Source organism: Pelodiscus sinensis, chromosome 9 (genome assembly GCF_052426305.1).
Source record: "Pelodiscus sinensis isolate ZL-2025 chromosome 9, ASM5242630v1, whole genome shotgun sequence".
NCBI classification, from domain to species: Eukaryota; Metazoa; Chordata; order Testudines; family Trionychidae; genus Pelodiscus; species Pelodiscus sinensis.
The window spans coordinates 35,896,183-35,914,415 of record NC_143060.1 but is presented as its reverse complement, the minus strand read 5'-3'; the positions used below and the strand labels follow the sequence as shown (position 1 = coordinate 35,914,415).

Here is an 18,233-nt window from a genome sequence, read left to right as displayed (position 1 = left end):
TATCAGATATGCCGGACTATCAGAAGGGGGAGCTATGAGGGATCTGGAGTGGGGTGGAGGGATGGCGCTGTGGGACCCCAGCTGCTCTGCCCCAGGCATCCCCAAGTCAGCCGCTGCTGAAACTGACCAGCAGCTGACTCAGGGAAGCCTGGGGCAGACCAGCTCCAATTGTCCGGCTGCCTGGAGCACTTCCAGGTTCCAGGTGGTGCTGAACTATCAGGAGTGCCGGACCATTGGATGCAGGACAACTGGAGTTTTACTGTATCTTGCTCTTTGCTGTTTGGTGGAGGCTTGGGCTTTTCATGAGCAGAGAGACTGCTGCACATGGCCAATGGTGTGGTGCTGTTTTACAATGGGACAAGTGCCCACTAAAACACACATTTTCACCTGTGTCCACTAACATAGTACTTGAACTAAGTCTCCCACTGTGTAAGGTTGGTGGACTCTGCCAATAAGCTCATGAAATGTGCTTTCAAAAGTGTTTTTTGTTCTCTGGATACAGGAAGGAATTATTGTAGGCTGTTGTGTTGCTTATTACTTTTCACATGAGCATTAGCCTTATTCAGGTACATGTTTTAAAATAATTATTCAGTGCTCATCTGTTTATGTGCAAGATAGGCCTTGGCTTCAAGTTTGAATCCAAGTGCAGAATTCAGTTCCCCAACCTGAGTGTCCAAACAACCACTTGAATGAGTACTATGGGTACCCAGATACCTAAGTGCTGGTCAGAGCACCCAGTTTGAAAGTTGATTTCAGAATTCTCATAGAGCTGTACACTTGGGGAATGTAATCTGGATACAGGTATGTAAGTGGCTATATAAAGAATTCCACTTTGCTACTAGGCTTTCTACTACTAGAACTTGCACAGCAATTGCACCATGAACTTGAATAGATGTTGGTCAGGCCAGACCAACAAGAACTGACATGTTTTACTTCTGGGTTTTTTTGAAGCACATTGCAGTATCCCTAGCAAACAACGGAAATCTGTGTACAGTAATAGGTGTTTGATCAGTCCGAAACTAACTTAAAACTATTCTGTACTGGCAAGGCTTTCTAAGCACTTGACTTGGAGATGGGCCCAAACCAAAAAAAATGAATCAAAAGACCCCAAACCTGTGGAAAATACATGTCTCAATCTAATTAAGACTTTGTGTCTGGACCCAGTCTGTGTAGTGGGTCAAACTAATCCAAGCACCTCTCAGTAAAAAACTGATTTGGAGCTCCACCTTACTGTACAATATCTGGCACCGTTTGGAGGATTCCTGCTGAAAGGTGATTCAGCATCCTTCAGAAAGGATGTGGTGTCCAAACCGATCAAAAGAAAATGTCACTTTTAGAAGCTGAACTATCTTTGAGAAGAAAAAGATGAAATGGTAAGAGAAGCAAAAGAGCAATGGAGAAGCAGATGGGAACACAGAAGCTGAGTGGTAAAGGTTAGCAAGAGAAAAACAGACAAAGGATAGCTAGAGCACCAAAGAGGAGGTATCTTAGAGAAAATGGGGAGAGGGGAACAAAGGGGTGGGGAGGAGTCAGAGAAGAAAGAAGTATGAAAAGTTTTCTGGCTTACACCTTAAAAAAAAAAAAAAAAAAGAGAGAGAAGTGACAGACTGTCCTGGAGAAAATCATGCTACCCACTGGAACTTTTTGTGACTCTCTTCCAGGAGTCAGTCACTGAATGTTTGAAGATATGTAAATCCATTTCACAAAACCATTTCTTCTAGTAGTATTGGATACAGAAATACCAGAGGCAGAGTGGGACTGCTGGTATGCTCATTTACATACCAATATCCAGACTGCTTTTCCAATATACAGAGCAGTTTTATGGCTTACTGGCCTTGACATCTGGAAATAAACTGAAGGTTATTCTGCATGTATAGTATACATACTTGAAATGCTTACTGCTGAGCTGCCAGGATGGCATGCTTTTCCCACCAGGTTGGTTGCCACAACTTCTTGATCTTTGTTGTTCTGAAGAAAAGAAGAAACTCCATGAATAGACTCACGGTCACCTTTGTAGACAAGTTTTCAGTTTCCACTTCCTACTTTTATGTAGATTGTTATTCAGCTGTCATCACAAGTGGAAAGTAGTGGTTGGGGAATTGATGATGAAGATGTCGAATCAGGTGATAATGCATTTCCAGGAGACACTGATGAAGCCGATGTTACCTTTCCATCATCTGAAACAGTTGTGGTATGTAATCTCTCATATTTTATATTGAAATTAAAGTTTTAGCTATGGCCCTAATTCTGATCTCATTTCCATCCTCTATGACCCTACTGGAGGTTTGCAGGAGGCAAAAGTTCTGTGTTTAATTTATACTTTGTTTGTTTTAGTTCAATTGCACACTCCACCAGGCAGAGCGTGACAAACCCTCACATAAACCTGCCCTGTATTGGCCTCCTGAACCTCATATCACCAATGTGACCTTCAACATGGAGCTTTATAAAACAGACCTCTTCCTTGCTCCATCACAAGGACTCTTCTCCGTTGCTGAGAATGGACACATTTATGTTGAGGTAATAAACTTTGAAAGGTTTTCAGATTAACCAAAATATTGGAGCAAGACTATGTAAATTTAGCCAACTTTATGCTAGCCTGCTGTAAACTGGCAGCTCTGACAGATGTGTGCATCTGTGGTTTCAGAAAAGGGCCTTCATAGGTTGTGAATACCAAAAAATCCTCTCAAAATGAGTAAACCCACCTAAAAGAAGACTGTCCTTCTGGTCAGTTATGCAATATGGAACAGCACTGGTTGAATCTTTCTAGTCCAGAACTCTCTGGTCTGGAAACATCCATAGTCTGGAATGATTTTAGTTAGCCAGATATCCATTTTTCATGGGTATGGCCAAGTTTCCCACAGTCCCATAAAATTTGTTTATGGCCACCAGTCTTAGCTCTCAGAGTTCTGTGCTGTTATTTAGCTTCAATTTACATCTACACGTCCTTTAAGCTGTGGAAGTGTTGGGTAATGCTGCTAGACAATATTGACTTCCTGTAGTCCAGAAAGTTCTCTGGTTCAGAACTGGTCAGGTCCCAAGAGTGCGATACTAGAGAGGTTCAACCTTTGCTTGAATCTGATTTCTTTATTGAATAATTACAAGTATGGCAACAGAATTGTCAATAAGGACTTATTTCATTTTGCAGAAATATGGCTTAGCTACACTTTCCAGGTGAAGTTATGTACAAAACAGTTGTAGCTTCTCCTTTCCCCCACAGGTTACGTGGTGGAGGAAAGGGTGTTAACAATGTCATCATAACTCCATCTCACCTTTAAGCCACTTCCATTCACCTTTTGGTATACCAAACAGGTGTCAGACTTCCTCTCTTTTACAGATTACTGTATTCAGTCAGTGATAACACACATGCTGTGAAAATCTTTGTTGAATATGTATCTTTGTAAGTAAGATACTACCCAATTAGAATAAGAGAATATCATAGACACTTTGCCCATGAACTTAAAAGACCTTAGAAAATAAGATCCACTATATAAGCAAACCATCTTTATATGAATTACATATTTCTAGCAGGAATTACCTGTGATATTTAACAAACACATTTGGGAATATATTCAGATAGAACATTTAGTACTTTTCAGTTAGTGAACAGTTCATTTTATGAGGTTTCTGTATATTTGTAGTTACTTTCTTGCAAATACTTTACAATTCTATAGTAAAAAATACATTAAAAGAAATTGAAGAAAGGATAAAATACATCAAATGAGTTAAGATTTTTTAAAAAATGAAAACATAATGGATTTTCACTTGAACAAAATTGTCAACTTCCTTCAGCATTCTGCGATAAATCTATCTGGCTCTTGATTTGTCTGGTCCTGGAGTTATTTCTTCAAACAGATACTCTAATGTCTTTATCGCCTGACCTGGGATGAGCTTGATTTTTGTCCCTCTGTTTTTCCTTTCTACACAGTGGAAAATTAGTATGTTTCAGGCATTTGCTCCTCTGTCTTCCACTGACAGAAAAAACATTTGTATATGGTTTGTTTGAAAAAAATCTGTCTGTTTGGTTAATAAATTACTCATGCATACTCTCTAAAGACCTGGTACTTGTCTCTCCTGAGTAGATTCTGTTTCTAGTAAAATTGTTTTCTTTATTGTAATCACTTGTGCATTTTTTCTTTATCTCTGCCTTGACTTTTCCTGTCAATATGTTAATACAATAATCGTCCCACATGCTGTCTCTGTAAATCTTATTTATTTCTTTCCTTATGTGGTAACTATTTGCTCATCCTTGCTCAGTTTAAGGCCAGAAGGGACCATTAGATCATCTAGTCTCACCTCCTGTATATCACAGGCAATTAAACTTTAGCCAGAATCCCTGTATTGGGCCCAACAACTTGAGTTTGGCTAAATTATGTCTTCCAGAAGTAGGGGCGGATGAGAGTGCCATGGGGCCCAGGGCAGCACCACGGGGCCCGGGCAGCGAAATTTCACGGGGGGGCCCCCCCTTTGACACGGCGCATGCGCAGGGCCTCGGGAAGCACGGGGCCTGGGGCAGCCGCCCCGCTCACCCTGCCATAAATCTGCCGCTGTCCCGAAGGTCTTCCAGTTTTGATCTGAAGACTCCTAGATAGAAAATCTACTACCTCCCTGGAAAATTTGTTCCACTAGTTAATCACCCCCACTGTTTAAAAAAAACAAAAAACACCACCACCAATCTTGCCTCACTTTTAATTTCAATTTGTCTGCCTTCAGCTTCCAGTCATTGGTTCTTTTTATGCCTTTCTCCACTAGATAAAAGCCCCCTCTACTATTTCCCTGTTAAGGTTTTTATACTCTGTAATCAAGTCACCTCTAGTCCTTTCTGATGCACTAAACAGTTCAAGCTCTGTCTCTCGTGTTAAGGGATTTTCTCCAGCCCTCCAGTCATTTTTGTGGCTCTTCTTTGCACTCTTTTCTCCAGTTTTGCAACATCCTTTTTCAAAGCCCCTCAGCATCTGTCTCACCAATGCCATCTACAAAGGTGAAGTTACCTCCCTGCTCCTATGTGTTGCTCCCCTGTTTATATGTCCAAGAATCGTACCAGCCCTTCTTGCCAGAGCATCGCATGAAAGCTGTTGAGTGGTCTACTGTGACCCTTAAATCCCTTCCCAAGGCATTGCTTTCCAGCATAGAGTCCCCATTCTGTGGGTATGGCATTCCTTGTTTCCACATGTATAATTTTATTGTATGAATAGACCAAGCTTACCACGGGATCCGGATCGCTCTGTATGAGTGTTTTGTCTTCATAATTTACTGCTCTGCCAATCTTTTTGTCACCCACAAGTTTTATCATCAGTAATTCTATATTTACTTTCAGATCACTGATAACAATAAAGATGTTGAATAGTATCAAACCCAGAATCAATACCTATGGATCCCCATTAGAAATATATGAGGATTCCTCTACATTGAGATCTGTCAGCCATTTCTTAATCCATTAAATGTGTGCTTTATTGAGATTGGATACTGCTGATTTTAACCAGATAGTCATGTGGTACAAAGACAAACACCTTACTACATATCTGTTATATCTGTGCAGTTGCATTTAACAACTAAACATATAATCTTATCAAAAAATGAAATAACATATGTTTGACAAGATGTGTTTTCCATAAAACCATGTGGACTGGCATTAATTATATTCCCATCCTTTACTTCTGTATTGATGCCATTCAGTATCATCTTTTTCATTATTTTGCCTGGGATTGACATCCTGCTTCCTGACCTATAGTTACCTAGATCATTCTACTTGCCCTTTTTGAATATTGGCATAGCATTAACACTCTTCCAACTTTCCAGGGTTTTTCCCAGTGCTTCAAGACTGATTAAAAATTCACATCAGAGAGCCAGAAATCACCACAAGCAAATATTTTTTGACTCCTGAGTGCAAGTTATCTGGGTCTGCAGATTTTAAAAGGTTTGGCCAGCATAGATGTTTAACATCCTCATTAGTTGGACTAGCAAAATTGTTCCTCATTCTTCTGTGATACAGGTTCATCATCCTGCTTCTCTCCAAATACAGAAATATTTGTTACATGCTTTTGCCTTCCTTCACCATTAAGTGTTGCTATCTCCATCTGGTAATGGGCCTATGCCACTGCTGGCATTTCTTCAGTTAATATATATTTTTAAAACTTATTGTTGTGCTTAGCCTTGCCAGCCCTGATTTTTCATTACTTCATATTTTGCCCTGATATTTCATGAGTTTTCATTTCTGTTGCTGTCTTTGTTTTCCCCATCTGTTACATAGAGTATTGTTTTTCCTTTCTAATTATTGCCCTCATTTCACCACTGAATATGTACCAGGCACTGGGAACAGGCAGGTTTAGTCTTTCTGGCAGGTATATGCCACTGCGCCATGGGGGGAGGAGTTAAGAATGGGCATGCTCAGGAAATCATACAGGCATGTAGGAACTCAGGAGATGATGAGAACATCAATTCTTTTTAGTGGATGCTCCAGGTGAGTTTGTTGAATTACAGAGGTGGTTGACCCTCCAAAAAAATCACATGTAGCACAGTGACTAAGTTGGATTTGAACTCACAAAACTTGTTATCCATGCTTTGAATATCTCTAGACCATACATCCTCACAATTTAGGCTTGAAATATTTGATCGGAACTGACCCCTGAAAAACACAATAATGTAAAATGTGAATGCTACTAACAAAAAATGTGATCACTAAGTTTTTAATAAATTGTTTTTTCACATGCAGGTTTCTGTGACTAAAGCTGACAGAGCCCTGGGCTTTGCAATCCAAACATGTTTTATTTCTCCATATTCAAACCCCGATAGGATGTCTGATTACACCATCATAGAAAACATTTGTCCTAAAGATGAATCTGTTAAATTCTACAATGTCCAGAAGGTGAACTTTCCTATACCACATGCACAGATGGACAAAAAGAGATTTAGCTTTGTGTTTAAACCTGTTTTCAACATCTCCCTGCTCTTTCTTCATTGTGATCTGACTTTGTGTACAAATAAAGAAAAAGACATTCAAGGACTGCCTAAGGTCAGTAGTTTTTTAAATTCCTTAATCTTTCAGATTTAGATTAAAAATGGGAATTTTTACTAGATAAACAAATTCATATCCTAGCAGTTCCTGGGATTAACTTTTGTACTTGAAGATTTTATAGATTAATTTAGTGTGATTAACATTTTATCATTGGACTTGATAAGTTTTACAGTTTGTTTTTTTTAACTCAGAGCTATGCTGAATCTTGACCATATGGTCTACATTTTCCACTTTAAAATATCAGTAAGTGGTTATATGTGGAAAAAAGATTACTTTTCATTAAGGGAATGGTACAGATGTATATGTTCTATTCAGATCATATAGCAATAGGATAACAAAATGAATATTAATTTTCCAGAGTCTACTGAGATAATATTGTAATTGTTTTTGAACATCCACATGAGAACTGTAAGGTTGGCCCATCTCAGAGTGAGTTTGATGGGAAATAAGTAAATGTTAGCATTTGTTTTCTAGATTTCAGTAGGGTTACTTTTTTTGTATTTTATAGTAAATTCTCTGTATTGAATCATTCCAATATATTTAAGTAGAATTAACTTTTCCTATTTGATTATTTTGAGACTGTTGCTAAACAGGCCTGCTGACGGGACGGGTTGTGGGGGTGCCAAAGGGGCTAACTGCCTCAGGGCCCAGCGATTCAAAAGTGCTTGGGCTCCTAGCCACCACCACTGCTACTGCAGCTGGAGTCCCAGGTCCTTGAAATCGCCACTGAAGCCCCACACGGTGCGCTCTGGACTGCGCTGAAGGTTGCATGGAGTAGGCGCAGTGCATTCCGGGCAGCACTGAAACTGCCTGGGGGGAACTGGCCTGAGCCCCCCCCACCCCTTCCCTCTGCTTTCAGGGAAGCAGAGCTGAGACACATACACCGCCTTGCCCAGTGAATCTGCCCAGTCCCTGCTGCCAAACTCTGACTTTTAAAACAGTATATAAGTAGAAGTACATCTTTTCAACAAAAATGAATTGTTTTAGTATTCAGACTTACTGGAATGTACCTGTATAACTTATAAAATTTGAATTATTTGAGTTAGTTGTTGAAGATAAGAATCATACATTAGTGATGTGTATATAAGCACTAGTGAGCTACAAAACTGGCCTCCAGATTTTTAAAAGTGTACTCTATTTTTGTGCTTATAAATCTGTGTGTCTGCATTTTTGTATAGTCTTGGATTTGCATATACACATTTGTATGTAACCCTTCTGCCAGGCCCAGTTAATAGCAGCAAGGGCCGGGTTCAGTATCTAGGGGTCTCCTCCCAACAAGGTAATATAACACTGGCTTGAGCCCCCACCCACTGACCTGGGAAATCTTACATACACCTCTGGGCGCCTCAAAGAGGCAATTCTTCCCCTCTTGCATGCACAGAGCCTCAGAATAGCAGCAAACCTTTAATAACATGAGATAACCGACATCAGCATTAACTTGGGAAAACACCACAACTTGGATTCATAGACCAAACATGAGCAAAGACCCACCTCCCAGCCACGAATCACCCAAAGTCCCAAAAGTCCAAGAGTCTCTTGAGTCCAGCAACCCAAAAATCACCCCAAGTCCAACACCCCCAAAAGGCTCTGGCCCGAGTCAATGCCACCCCAGGGTTCAAAAGTTCACCTGGCAGTGTTTTACCATCCCAACCTGGAGGGGGCAGGGATTGATACACCTTACGTAGTCCACCAATGGCTCTGCCTCTCCGTAGGGTTCTGCTGCTGCCGTCAACGCGAGTCACTCTACCCCACACCACCTGTTGTCCAGTGAGCTGCCTCAGCTGCCCCACAAACTGTCCAGCTCTGCCTGCTGTCTCAGTCCACGCCCCTGGCCGCCAGCTGGTTGCTCCTGCAGCTGCTCCACTGGCCGCAGGTCGTCCCTGCCAGCCATTCTGCTGTCCGCCTGCACCCACCGGTCGCTCCCCACAGACCGCTCTGCTGTCTGCCTGCACCTGCTAGTCGTCCCCGCAAACTGCTCTGCTGTCCACCTGCGCTTGCTGGTTGTCCCTGCAAGCTACTCTTCTAGTGTCATAGTGCCAGGCTCCCCACAGCAATAGTGATTTCAGCTCTTCAGCAAGTTCAGCTCATAATAGAGGAGCCTCAGTGCTAGTGCTTCACTGGCCCACAGTGAAGTCAACTCAGCAGCTCACAACTAGACTCCTAATGGAATCCAAATTAGTTCTGATATTCCACAGTGGAGAGAGGAGGGGGTGCAATCGGTGTTGTTTAGGCCCTCAGACAGGGCCCCCCCCCAACCAGGTACAAAGTCCTGTCTCAACTTGCCTGCCTCTCTCAACTTGACTGGGTTTGGAACCCATGCCCCTTGTCTAGCGAGTGCTACTTAGTTTATGGTGAATCCCTCTGTCATAAACAGTTCCACCATTCTATTGTCCTTGATTCACATAATCAGGGTAACAACACTTTTACCCCCCCCCCTCCCCCGCCTCAATAACAGAGAGACTGGGGATCCCACAGTGGCCAAAGTGACCATTTGGGCTGCTGTGAGCACATACTAGTGGGGGTTGGAGTGTCTATGCAAATTGGGTGTATCTATGCGAATGAGATCAGCCCCTGAAGTCTCTTTGCACCACTTGCCACAGTTCACCACCAGATGTCAAGGTAGAGCTTATCCTGACCCTGCTTACATGTACTAAAAAAAAATCAACTACTCTCAGGCTACGTCTAGACTGGCATGATTTTCCGCAAATGCTTTTAACGGAAAAGTTTTTCCATTAAAAGCATTTGCGGAAAAGTGTCTAGATTGGCACGGACGCTGTTCCACAAAAGCACTTTTTGCGGAAAAGCATCTGTGCCAATCTAGACGCGGTTTTGCGCAAGAAAGTCCCGATCGCCATTTTCGCCATCAGGGCTTTTTTGCACAAAACAGTTTTTAGCTGTCTGCACTGGCCCTCTTGCTCAAAAACATTTCCAGAAAAGGGCTTTTTCCCCAAGCGGGAAAGTCAAAGCATTTGCACAAGAAGCACTGATTTCGGACAGTAGAACGTCAGTGCTTTTGCGCAAAATCAAGCGGCCAATGTAGACAGCTGGCAAGTTTTTGTGCAAATGCGGCCGCTTTCATGGAAAAACTTGCCAGTCTAGACGCAGCCAATGAGTACAAAAGCTAGCTGCGATAAGTGAAGGTAGTTTTGGAAACTGGAGTGAGACCTCTTTGAATATAAGTAATTTAACATTAAGGCAAAGTTTACATCTTAAAATGCAGCTAGGGTGATCAGATAGCAAATGTGAAAAATTGGGACGGAGCGGAAATAGGCATAGTAAAAGGTCCTATATAAGACAAAGCCCCTAATATTGGGACAGCTGGACATTCTAGATGAGAATAAGTTTTCTGTGCCAGTATTATGCAGATTTTGGGGTGCTGAGTGGGGGTTGATAGCATTCAGGTCTCCTGTTTTGCTTTAGTAAGCAATACTGAGTAAACACTGATAATGAAGCAGCTGTGCAGCTGCTCTGGCTGATACTGTTTTATTTTGAATGAATCCCTGACCTCACGTGTTGTTTCCATCCACAGTGCATTCCTCCTGATGAAGCCTGCACCTCGCTCAATGTTGAGATGATCTTGGCCATGATGCACAATGAGAAAACTTTCACCAAGCCCCTTGCTGTAATAACCCACGAAGAAAAGCCAAAAGGTATCAAAATTCATTTTGAACCTCTTAACGTAACTATATGGCAAAAAGAGAGAGAGACATCACTTTGCTCTTGTTCTTATAAAATGTTTTCATTTATAGACATTTGTGTGGCACAATTCACCATCTTATCTGCATGCCCAGTTATTTGCTTTTTAAAATCTTCCTTACTTGTTTATGGAAATGTAATTTGGATGCTGTTGAGAAAGGGCATACTCTTCCTATGTTATACAATAATATGTGTTTCATAAGTATAAATGTAGCAGAATTGCTTCCAGCAATTCGTTCTTGCTTGGAAATTGAAATTGAAATTAGTACCACAGAAAGATAGAAAATGCTTTGTTATGTCTAAAATCTTTAGAAATGTATTTTATAAGCATATGGTGAAATTTCATAAACACGTCTATTGTTATGGAGATTACACAAAGTAAATTAGTGTTGCCTTTTCTAAAGGCAGTGAACTTTGTTTTGAATACACTCTGATTAATTTAAAATAATGTCTTTGCTTCGGTCTGTTTAAATACGTAGTAATCTGGAAATATTATTTTTTATGAAGGTTTAAGAGTATGTATAAAATACGCTTTGAAATATTTATTAAGAAAATATAAAACAGAGAAGAGCTGCATCATGTAATATATATTATATAATACATCATTATATTTAATTTTGTATTCAGCAGGACAGTGAGTTGCCCTTTCTACAGAGTTTTTGCAAATATATCTCTTGAGTTCAGGGTATATCAAAAAACCTGTGATTGACATTTTTTATTTCCAAATGTAGTGCTTTTAATTGGGTATCTTCTGAATAGTCAGTCTTCACAATTTGGCATGCAGTGGAAAACACATTCCATTTTCTTCAGAAAGAAATTTTAGAAGTGTTTATTCTTTTCAAATGTCATTTGCTGCATTTGGGTTCAAGGATTTGACTGGAAGGAGTGAGGAGAAGGGGAGAGAAGAGAAGAGTGGGACAGTGGTGAGGTCAAGGTCTTTGTTTTGGGAGAGCAGAGAGGGCAGCAGGCTTGCTTTTCTTCCCATTCATCTGCCAATAAGAGAGCGAGGAGGAAGTACTAGGATTCTGTGAATTACTCCTCTGCCTCCTCCCTTCACCAGCCAGGAGTGAGAGGCATACACAGAATCCAAGTACTTTTCCCTCACTCCCTTTTCATCAGGGGAACGGGAAGAAAAGCAAGTCACAGCCCGGTACACACAGCTGCTGCCCCCGCTCTCCCAAAATGGTGGCCTTGGGGGGGCAGGGGAGTAGAGCCTGGGCAGAGCAGACTTGGTTGGAATATTGACTAGGTCACAGGCTAGGGAACGTGCCTCCCCAAGAAACAGCTTCACCTACTGCCCATGTTGTCTAGCCCACTTGGCATACATAGATGCTATAAAAAGAAAAGATAACCGCTTGGTAAACTACAATGCTTTGGTTTGTTCTAGGAGTAAATAAAAATGCTTTGCATATTACAGGTACATGGTTTTGAGAGGAAAATGTAATGATCTGATATAGAATTTTGGACCTATATAGTTCATGTTAAGTTAATGCAGTTGCTACTGAAGAGGTTTGAAACACTAATCCTGGCAAAACAATAAAAAACCTACAATTTTCAATATATTGTGGAAGTACTAGAATGGCTCTAGCTTCCTGATGAAAGCTTATTTTTTTCCAATTGTTAAAATATATAAAAATATGTATCATTACAGTATCCTGCCAAATCTTCTCATAATGGAAGCATACAGTAGACTCAAACATGTCAGAATTTAGATTCTAGCCTTTGGCAGCTTGATGATTTAGAGATTGCAACATGGGTTACCAAGCAGGACGTTTGAATTAGAATCTAAATCTGGGTTTCTGGCTCCTGAAGTTGGCATGCATATTCCAAGAGGAAGGGGACTCCTGACATCTATTTTAATAGTTTCTCCATAGTGATACCAGGCATGTATACAAAGAAGGGATGTCAAATAAGAGAGAGTAAGAGTAATGATGCATTTCTAAAGATACCATTTTGTATTTCTTTGCATTCCATCCTGATATTTAATTATTATTTCAAAATAGTAGCTTTAATATCATAGCTATGATCTTTGTCTTCCAGTATAAATCAGATAGAATGCCAAGTAATTTATGTACATCACAGAACAGAAGTGGAAATGTTGTATAAATCAAAACGTGCACTGGTTAGAACAGGGTCCATCCTATCTAAAAGCAACATTTCCTAGGAGGGAGAAATGATTTCATGTGCTAGTCTCTCATGGCTGGAGACTGGAAACAACTTTAGCAGTCTGCTGAAGGTGAACCCAGCATAGGAATAATAAGGTATTATTGCAGGTGAAAACTGATGACAAGTTGATAAGTATGCTGCATGCATTGTTCTATGGATATGTTCCTCTGAATACTAATCAAAATACAAATGGATTTTTACAGGTTAATAAATTCTGGCAGGATTTCCTGAAATGCCTCTAATATATTATGCAGCATGTAAATTTCTTTTTTCCATCGAGATGCTGAACATTGCTTGTGTAGTATTTCTATGGGGCATCATGCAATTTAATCTGTTTTGGTTTTATTTTCTTTAAACAGATCCACCTCCTCACAAGCCAAAAGGCAGTGGGATGCAGCCACGTAAGTTATGCATGCCTATCTACTTCGTTGATTTAGAATTTCCATTCAAAAGGTTAAGTCAAAGATAATTTACCATAAAACTTTTAAAACTTAGAACAAAAATATGTCTATGGTGTCAATGTCCCTGCGGACAGCATCCCAGATCCTTAAACATGGGCTGTTCCCACTGTTTTAGAGAGAGGAATTTATAAGCAAGAGCCACATTTGTATAAGTGTCTGCAGTACTTCAACACTGAAGACCACCATAGATGTGATCAAATGCCTTTCTCCCCTGATGTTGAGAATCTCAACTATGCTAAAGGGCCCAGTCACCTCTGAGAAGAGTGGGTAGCACCACACGCATGCGCATGGGGTGTGCTGGGTGTGCCCAGTCACACCCTAATGTTTCAAAGGGGGCGTGAGTGAAGGAGCACCACTTGGGCGCTCTGGGGAACGGACACCGCGCCGGGTTTGCTGCGCATGTGCGGCCAAAACCAACAGGTCTTAGGACCTCACAGAAAGAGGTGGCAGGGACGCAGCAACATCACCCCGCCACCCCATCAAGCGAGGTGAGTTTAAACCCCGGGCGGGAAGGCGGGTGTATGTGCCCCGGGCAGGGGATCAGGGGCAGCGCGGCTGGCCCTGGGGGGTCGAGGGCAGCGCGGCTGGCCCCGGGAGGTCGGGGGCAGTGTGGCTGGCCCCAGAGGGGGGGCAGGGCCGGGTTCAGGGACAGCACAGCTGTCCCCGGGGACAGAGTGGGGGGGGAGGCCAGGATCGGGGGCAGCGCGGCTGGCTTCGGGGAGGGAAGGGGCCTGGGGTCAGAGGCAGTGTGGCTGGCTCCAGGGAAGGGAAGGGGGGGCCTGGGGTCGGGGGCAACATGGTTGGCCCCTCCTCCCCCCAGAGCTGCTTCCCCTGCCCACAATCAAGTGTGTCTGTGTTTTGGGGGGAGGGTAACCCTACGGCTACGTCTATACTGGCACCCTTTTCCAGAATTGCTTAAAATGGAACAGTTTTTCCGTTATAAGTATTTCCGGAAAAGCGCGTCTACATTGGCAGGATGCTTTTCTGGAAAAGCACTTTTTCCAGAAAAGCGTCCGTGCCAATGTAGACGCGCTTTTCCGCAAAAAAAGCCCCATTCGTCATTTTCGCTATCGGGGCTTTTTTGCGGAAAAGACTACTGTGCTGTCTACACTGGCCCTTTTCCGGAACAGTTTTTCCGGAAAAGGACTTTTGCCCAAACGGGAGCAGCATAGTTTTTCCGGAAAAACGACAATTTTACATTAGATCATCATTGCTTTTCCCGAAAAGCAAGTGGCCAGTGTAGACAGCTCGCAGCTTATTCCGGAAAAGTGGCTGCTTTTCCAGAATAAGTGGCCCAGTGTAGACACAGCCTACGAGTTGGACCTGGTGGAGGAACCAAGTGATGGGGACTGCCGGAACTTTGGGAACCAGAGACTGCAGGGTGGGCGTTTGTGGCCCAAAAGCGGGCTGAGAAACCTAAGAAAGACAGAGTAGGGGAAGCACCAGAAGGGTGACAGTCAGGGTGACCCTAGAACTCTGTTACAGACCAACTGGCAGCTGCTGGAGAAGGAGGGAAAAATAGGGGGAAATGGTCAGAGAGAAAGGGGCTTGTGCTGAGGGGAGGGGAGCAGGTCAGGAGAAGAAAGGGGAAGACATCAAGGGACAGGGTGTAGGAGAGAGACAAATGCCAGGGGGCCAAATGGAGACAATGAGGAAAAGGGCAGGAGGGGAGGTGTCAGTGAAAGGGAGGGACAGGATGATGCTAGGAGAGGAGAGGGGAAGGGCTTTGGGGGCTTGAGGGGAGAAGGGGAGGTGCTGGGAGAAGGCTTGAAAGAAGGGGTGGGCATGAGAAAGGTGGGGATGGACCAAGGCACGTGTGAGGGCACAGGGGCATGAGGGGAACAGGGGCAGAGAGTGGTGAGGGGGTGGGTAATCAGAGGCAAAGAAGGCAAAGGGGGCAGGAGCAGTGAGGGAAGGGGAAGGCACCAGGAGGCTGCAGGGGTAAGGGAAGGTGCAGGTGCCAGGGATTCGGGGGAGTGAAGCAGAAGGGCAGACACCTACAGAGGAGGGACCAGCACCAGAGGAGAGAGGCAGGGCAGGTGTGTAGAGGGAGGTATTAGGAGAGGGGATGAGGAGGGGTAGCTCACACGATCAGAGTGGGGCTACTGGAGGAGTGGGCGCAGAGGGGGAAAGAGAGGCTGGTGGAGGGGGGCATGTCTCAGGAAGGCTGAGGGCAGTGAGACGGGCAGGAGTCAGGACAGCAGAGGTGGATGAGCGGTTTGGGGGGCAGCAGGCACCACGGGAGCTGATGGAGCAAGCGGTGGAGACCGAGCAGCAGAGGGGAAAGGTAGAGGTTCATAGGATTATTATTAATAACTTGGGTGCCACAGTGGCACATCCAAACGAGCCATAAACTCAGTACTGGTGCACAACACAAAATGTATTGTGCTCATGGGAGGAAACTTTTAGAGGGAACACTTCCCCCAGCCTCTCCACCCCTCAAGTTAATGTCACACACATTGGGTTAATGCAATTGCAGGATAGTTGCATGGGGGGGGGGTTGCTGAGGGCCAAACTAATCCCTATTGGTAAGAGGATGGTGGGAAAAGTCCTTGGGGGACACTTTTATTTCTGGTCATGTGTCCATATTGCCCCGAAAGTGTTACCTCCAGAGGCATGGCTAATGGGGGTCAGGGTTGTGGCTAATGGGGGTCAAAGAGTACATTTTAAAAAAATTCTTTGAGTGCACACCCTAATGAAATGTGCTGCGCACGCCTATAGGTAGCACTAGCAAAATATCGCAGATGGGAGGGGAAGGAAAAACAATAGCTCAAGGATGAGAATTAGGAAGTAAGGAGGGAAAGAAATAAGAGAATGGAGCTTGTCTCTTTGGGTCTTGGAGCTAGATTCACTCAAGCTGGCACAGAGAATTTACCACCATCCACCAGCCAGTCTGTGTCCTGGGACGAGCGTAACCTAGTTGTCAGGGAACCCCATCTTAAGGAAAGAAGATACTGAAATGATGTAGTTGTAGAAGAGGCATCTTTGTTTAACAAACACATTTACAGTTTGGATTTAAAATAACCAAATGACTCAGAAATAGATCCATGTCAAAAGTAGGAGAAAACCTCTCTGAGCCACTGTCTGGCTTTTCTTTTTCGATCCTAAATCTGGCTATACATACTCAAAAAGAAGTTCTGGAAAGCTTCCTTAGTAGAAGCAAGGGTCTTAAAGGTATAACAAAGGGGAAGCAAGTAGTGGTGTGCTGCCTGTCTTTTTAAGGGTTTCTGCTGGATTTAGGAAGTTAGATCGAAAGAAGTAGATTGGAGATCTGCTAACTATTCCCCGGACAGACTTCTTCATGTCCCCCCTCACCCACCAATACAGACACTATGGTGAATTGGAGCCTATGTGTTCAGTTGTTTTCCATTATTTACTCAATTGCTAAAAAATTACTCACTAGTTTAAACCATTTCATATGTTTATGGGAGACGTTGAAATACTACATCTGAAATTAGTCAAGTAAGAAAAAATACAAAAACAATTTATTCAGTGCGAGCGCCACATTAAGATGTCTTTGATGAAAAAAAGTATACAATACAATGGTTGGAAGTTGTTATAATTGTGTAAGTAATGTTTGGAGCCATACATTCAGGAATCAGATGCAGTACTGTACAGACTATACTGCATAAAGGTTCTCTTCTCCAGAAACTGACTTTTTTTCTATTTTTGTGATCTGGAATTAATTTGTTATTAAGAACACTGCCAAATACAAAAAAACAATTGCTCCTATTTATGTTTTTGCTGACTTTTGAGCTGGCACCACTTTTCACTTAGCAGCACTTCCGTTCTCCGCCTAGATATAGGGCTGACGTTGTAGAGGACATAGAGTAAATTTGGATTGAATGGTAGGATGTGAATAAAAAGTAATCTTTTAGTGAGATTGCACAGCCTTTTAAAATATATTTTAAGTGAAACCTGGTATTTAACAGAAAACAAATAATAATTAACGAGAAACTGAGAACACTTTGAATTTATTCCAGTTTTGTGTATTCAGCTGGGTTTTTGCTTTCTGACCGAGAAAAGTTTGTTAAAATAAAGTCTCTATGCTCATCTCAGCCAGCATATGAATTGCTAGTTGTGCCTAGACACAAATCACAATAATCTATTAGGTATCATGGGGTCTTTCTTTTCTTGGGTTTAATATGAGGGTTAATTAACATGCAAATGTCACAAAGCTCTGTGTGGAATTTTACAAAGTACTATTCAGAATTAAAAAGGAAACTGATTTTTTTATTTGTAGCAGTTTTCTATGGGCTGGACACTCTGACTGTTGTGGGCATCGCCTTTGCAGCATTTGTGATTGGAGCACTGCTGACAGGAGCACTGTGGTTTATCTATTCTCACACAGGTTGGTACAGTTGTTTTCACTAGCTTCCATTTGGCATCACACATTACAACAGAAACAGTGAGATCTAATGCTTGAGTCAGGAGAGTAGGTCTTTTTTTTTTCTGCAATTCTCATTCTCCCTAAGATGCTTTCTAGCAGCTCCCCACAGCAGACTGATGGTGTTCACTAGGTATGTGCCCCTCTGGGTAAGGGAGGTTACTATGTACTTTGATATTTGGTTTAGAAATGGTAAGCTTTTCGAGTGCTAACCATGAAAACTTACCCTGGCATCTGAAAGTCCAACTGAGATTTTATAGCTCATGTACCATCACCAATAAAGATTCTGGAATTGGAATTTAGTTAATTCTATTGATGTATGAGCCAGAGACCTTTTTTTAGCTAGTAAATGAAGCAGATGTGACTGATACCAGGAGCAGATCAAATTACTAAAAAGACCCTATATACTTACGCACTTTTCTGACTACAGCTGAAATTAAAAATGTTTCACAGGCTTTGTTTATCCAAAATCTTGCACTGTTTTAATTAAATTACTAATTTTTTTAAAAAA

The 18,233-nt window shown here is 42.4% G+C and overlaps 1 protein-coding gene across 11 annotated transcripts in view; it reads left to right on the top strand.

Annotated features, from left to right (window-relative positions):
- Positions 1–18,233, top strand: part of TGFBR3 (transforming growth factor beta receptor 3) — a 192,987-nt gene that overhangs the window by 163,560 nt on the left and 11,194 nt on the right. For 9 of the 11 annotated variants that reach the window (XM_075936518.2, XM_075936514.2, XM_075936520.2 and 6 more), the window contains 6 exons: positions 2,054–2,191; positions 2,335–2,517; positions 6,710–7,009; positions 10,542–10,662; positions 13,234–13,275; positions 17,579–17,686. In XM_075936518.2, the coding sequence (XP_075792633.2) occupies positions 2,054–2,191; positions 2,335–2,517; positions 6,710–7,009; positions 10,542–10,662; positions 13,234–13,275; positions 17,579–17,686 (892 nt within the window). The remainder of the gene's footprint in view (positions 1–2,053; positions 2,192–2,334; positions 2,518–6,709; positions 7,010–10,541; positions 10,663–13,233; positions 13,276–17,578; positions 17,687–18,233) is intronic. The other 2 variants (XM_006137321.5, XM_075936523.2) reach the window with 1 other exon arrangement.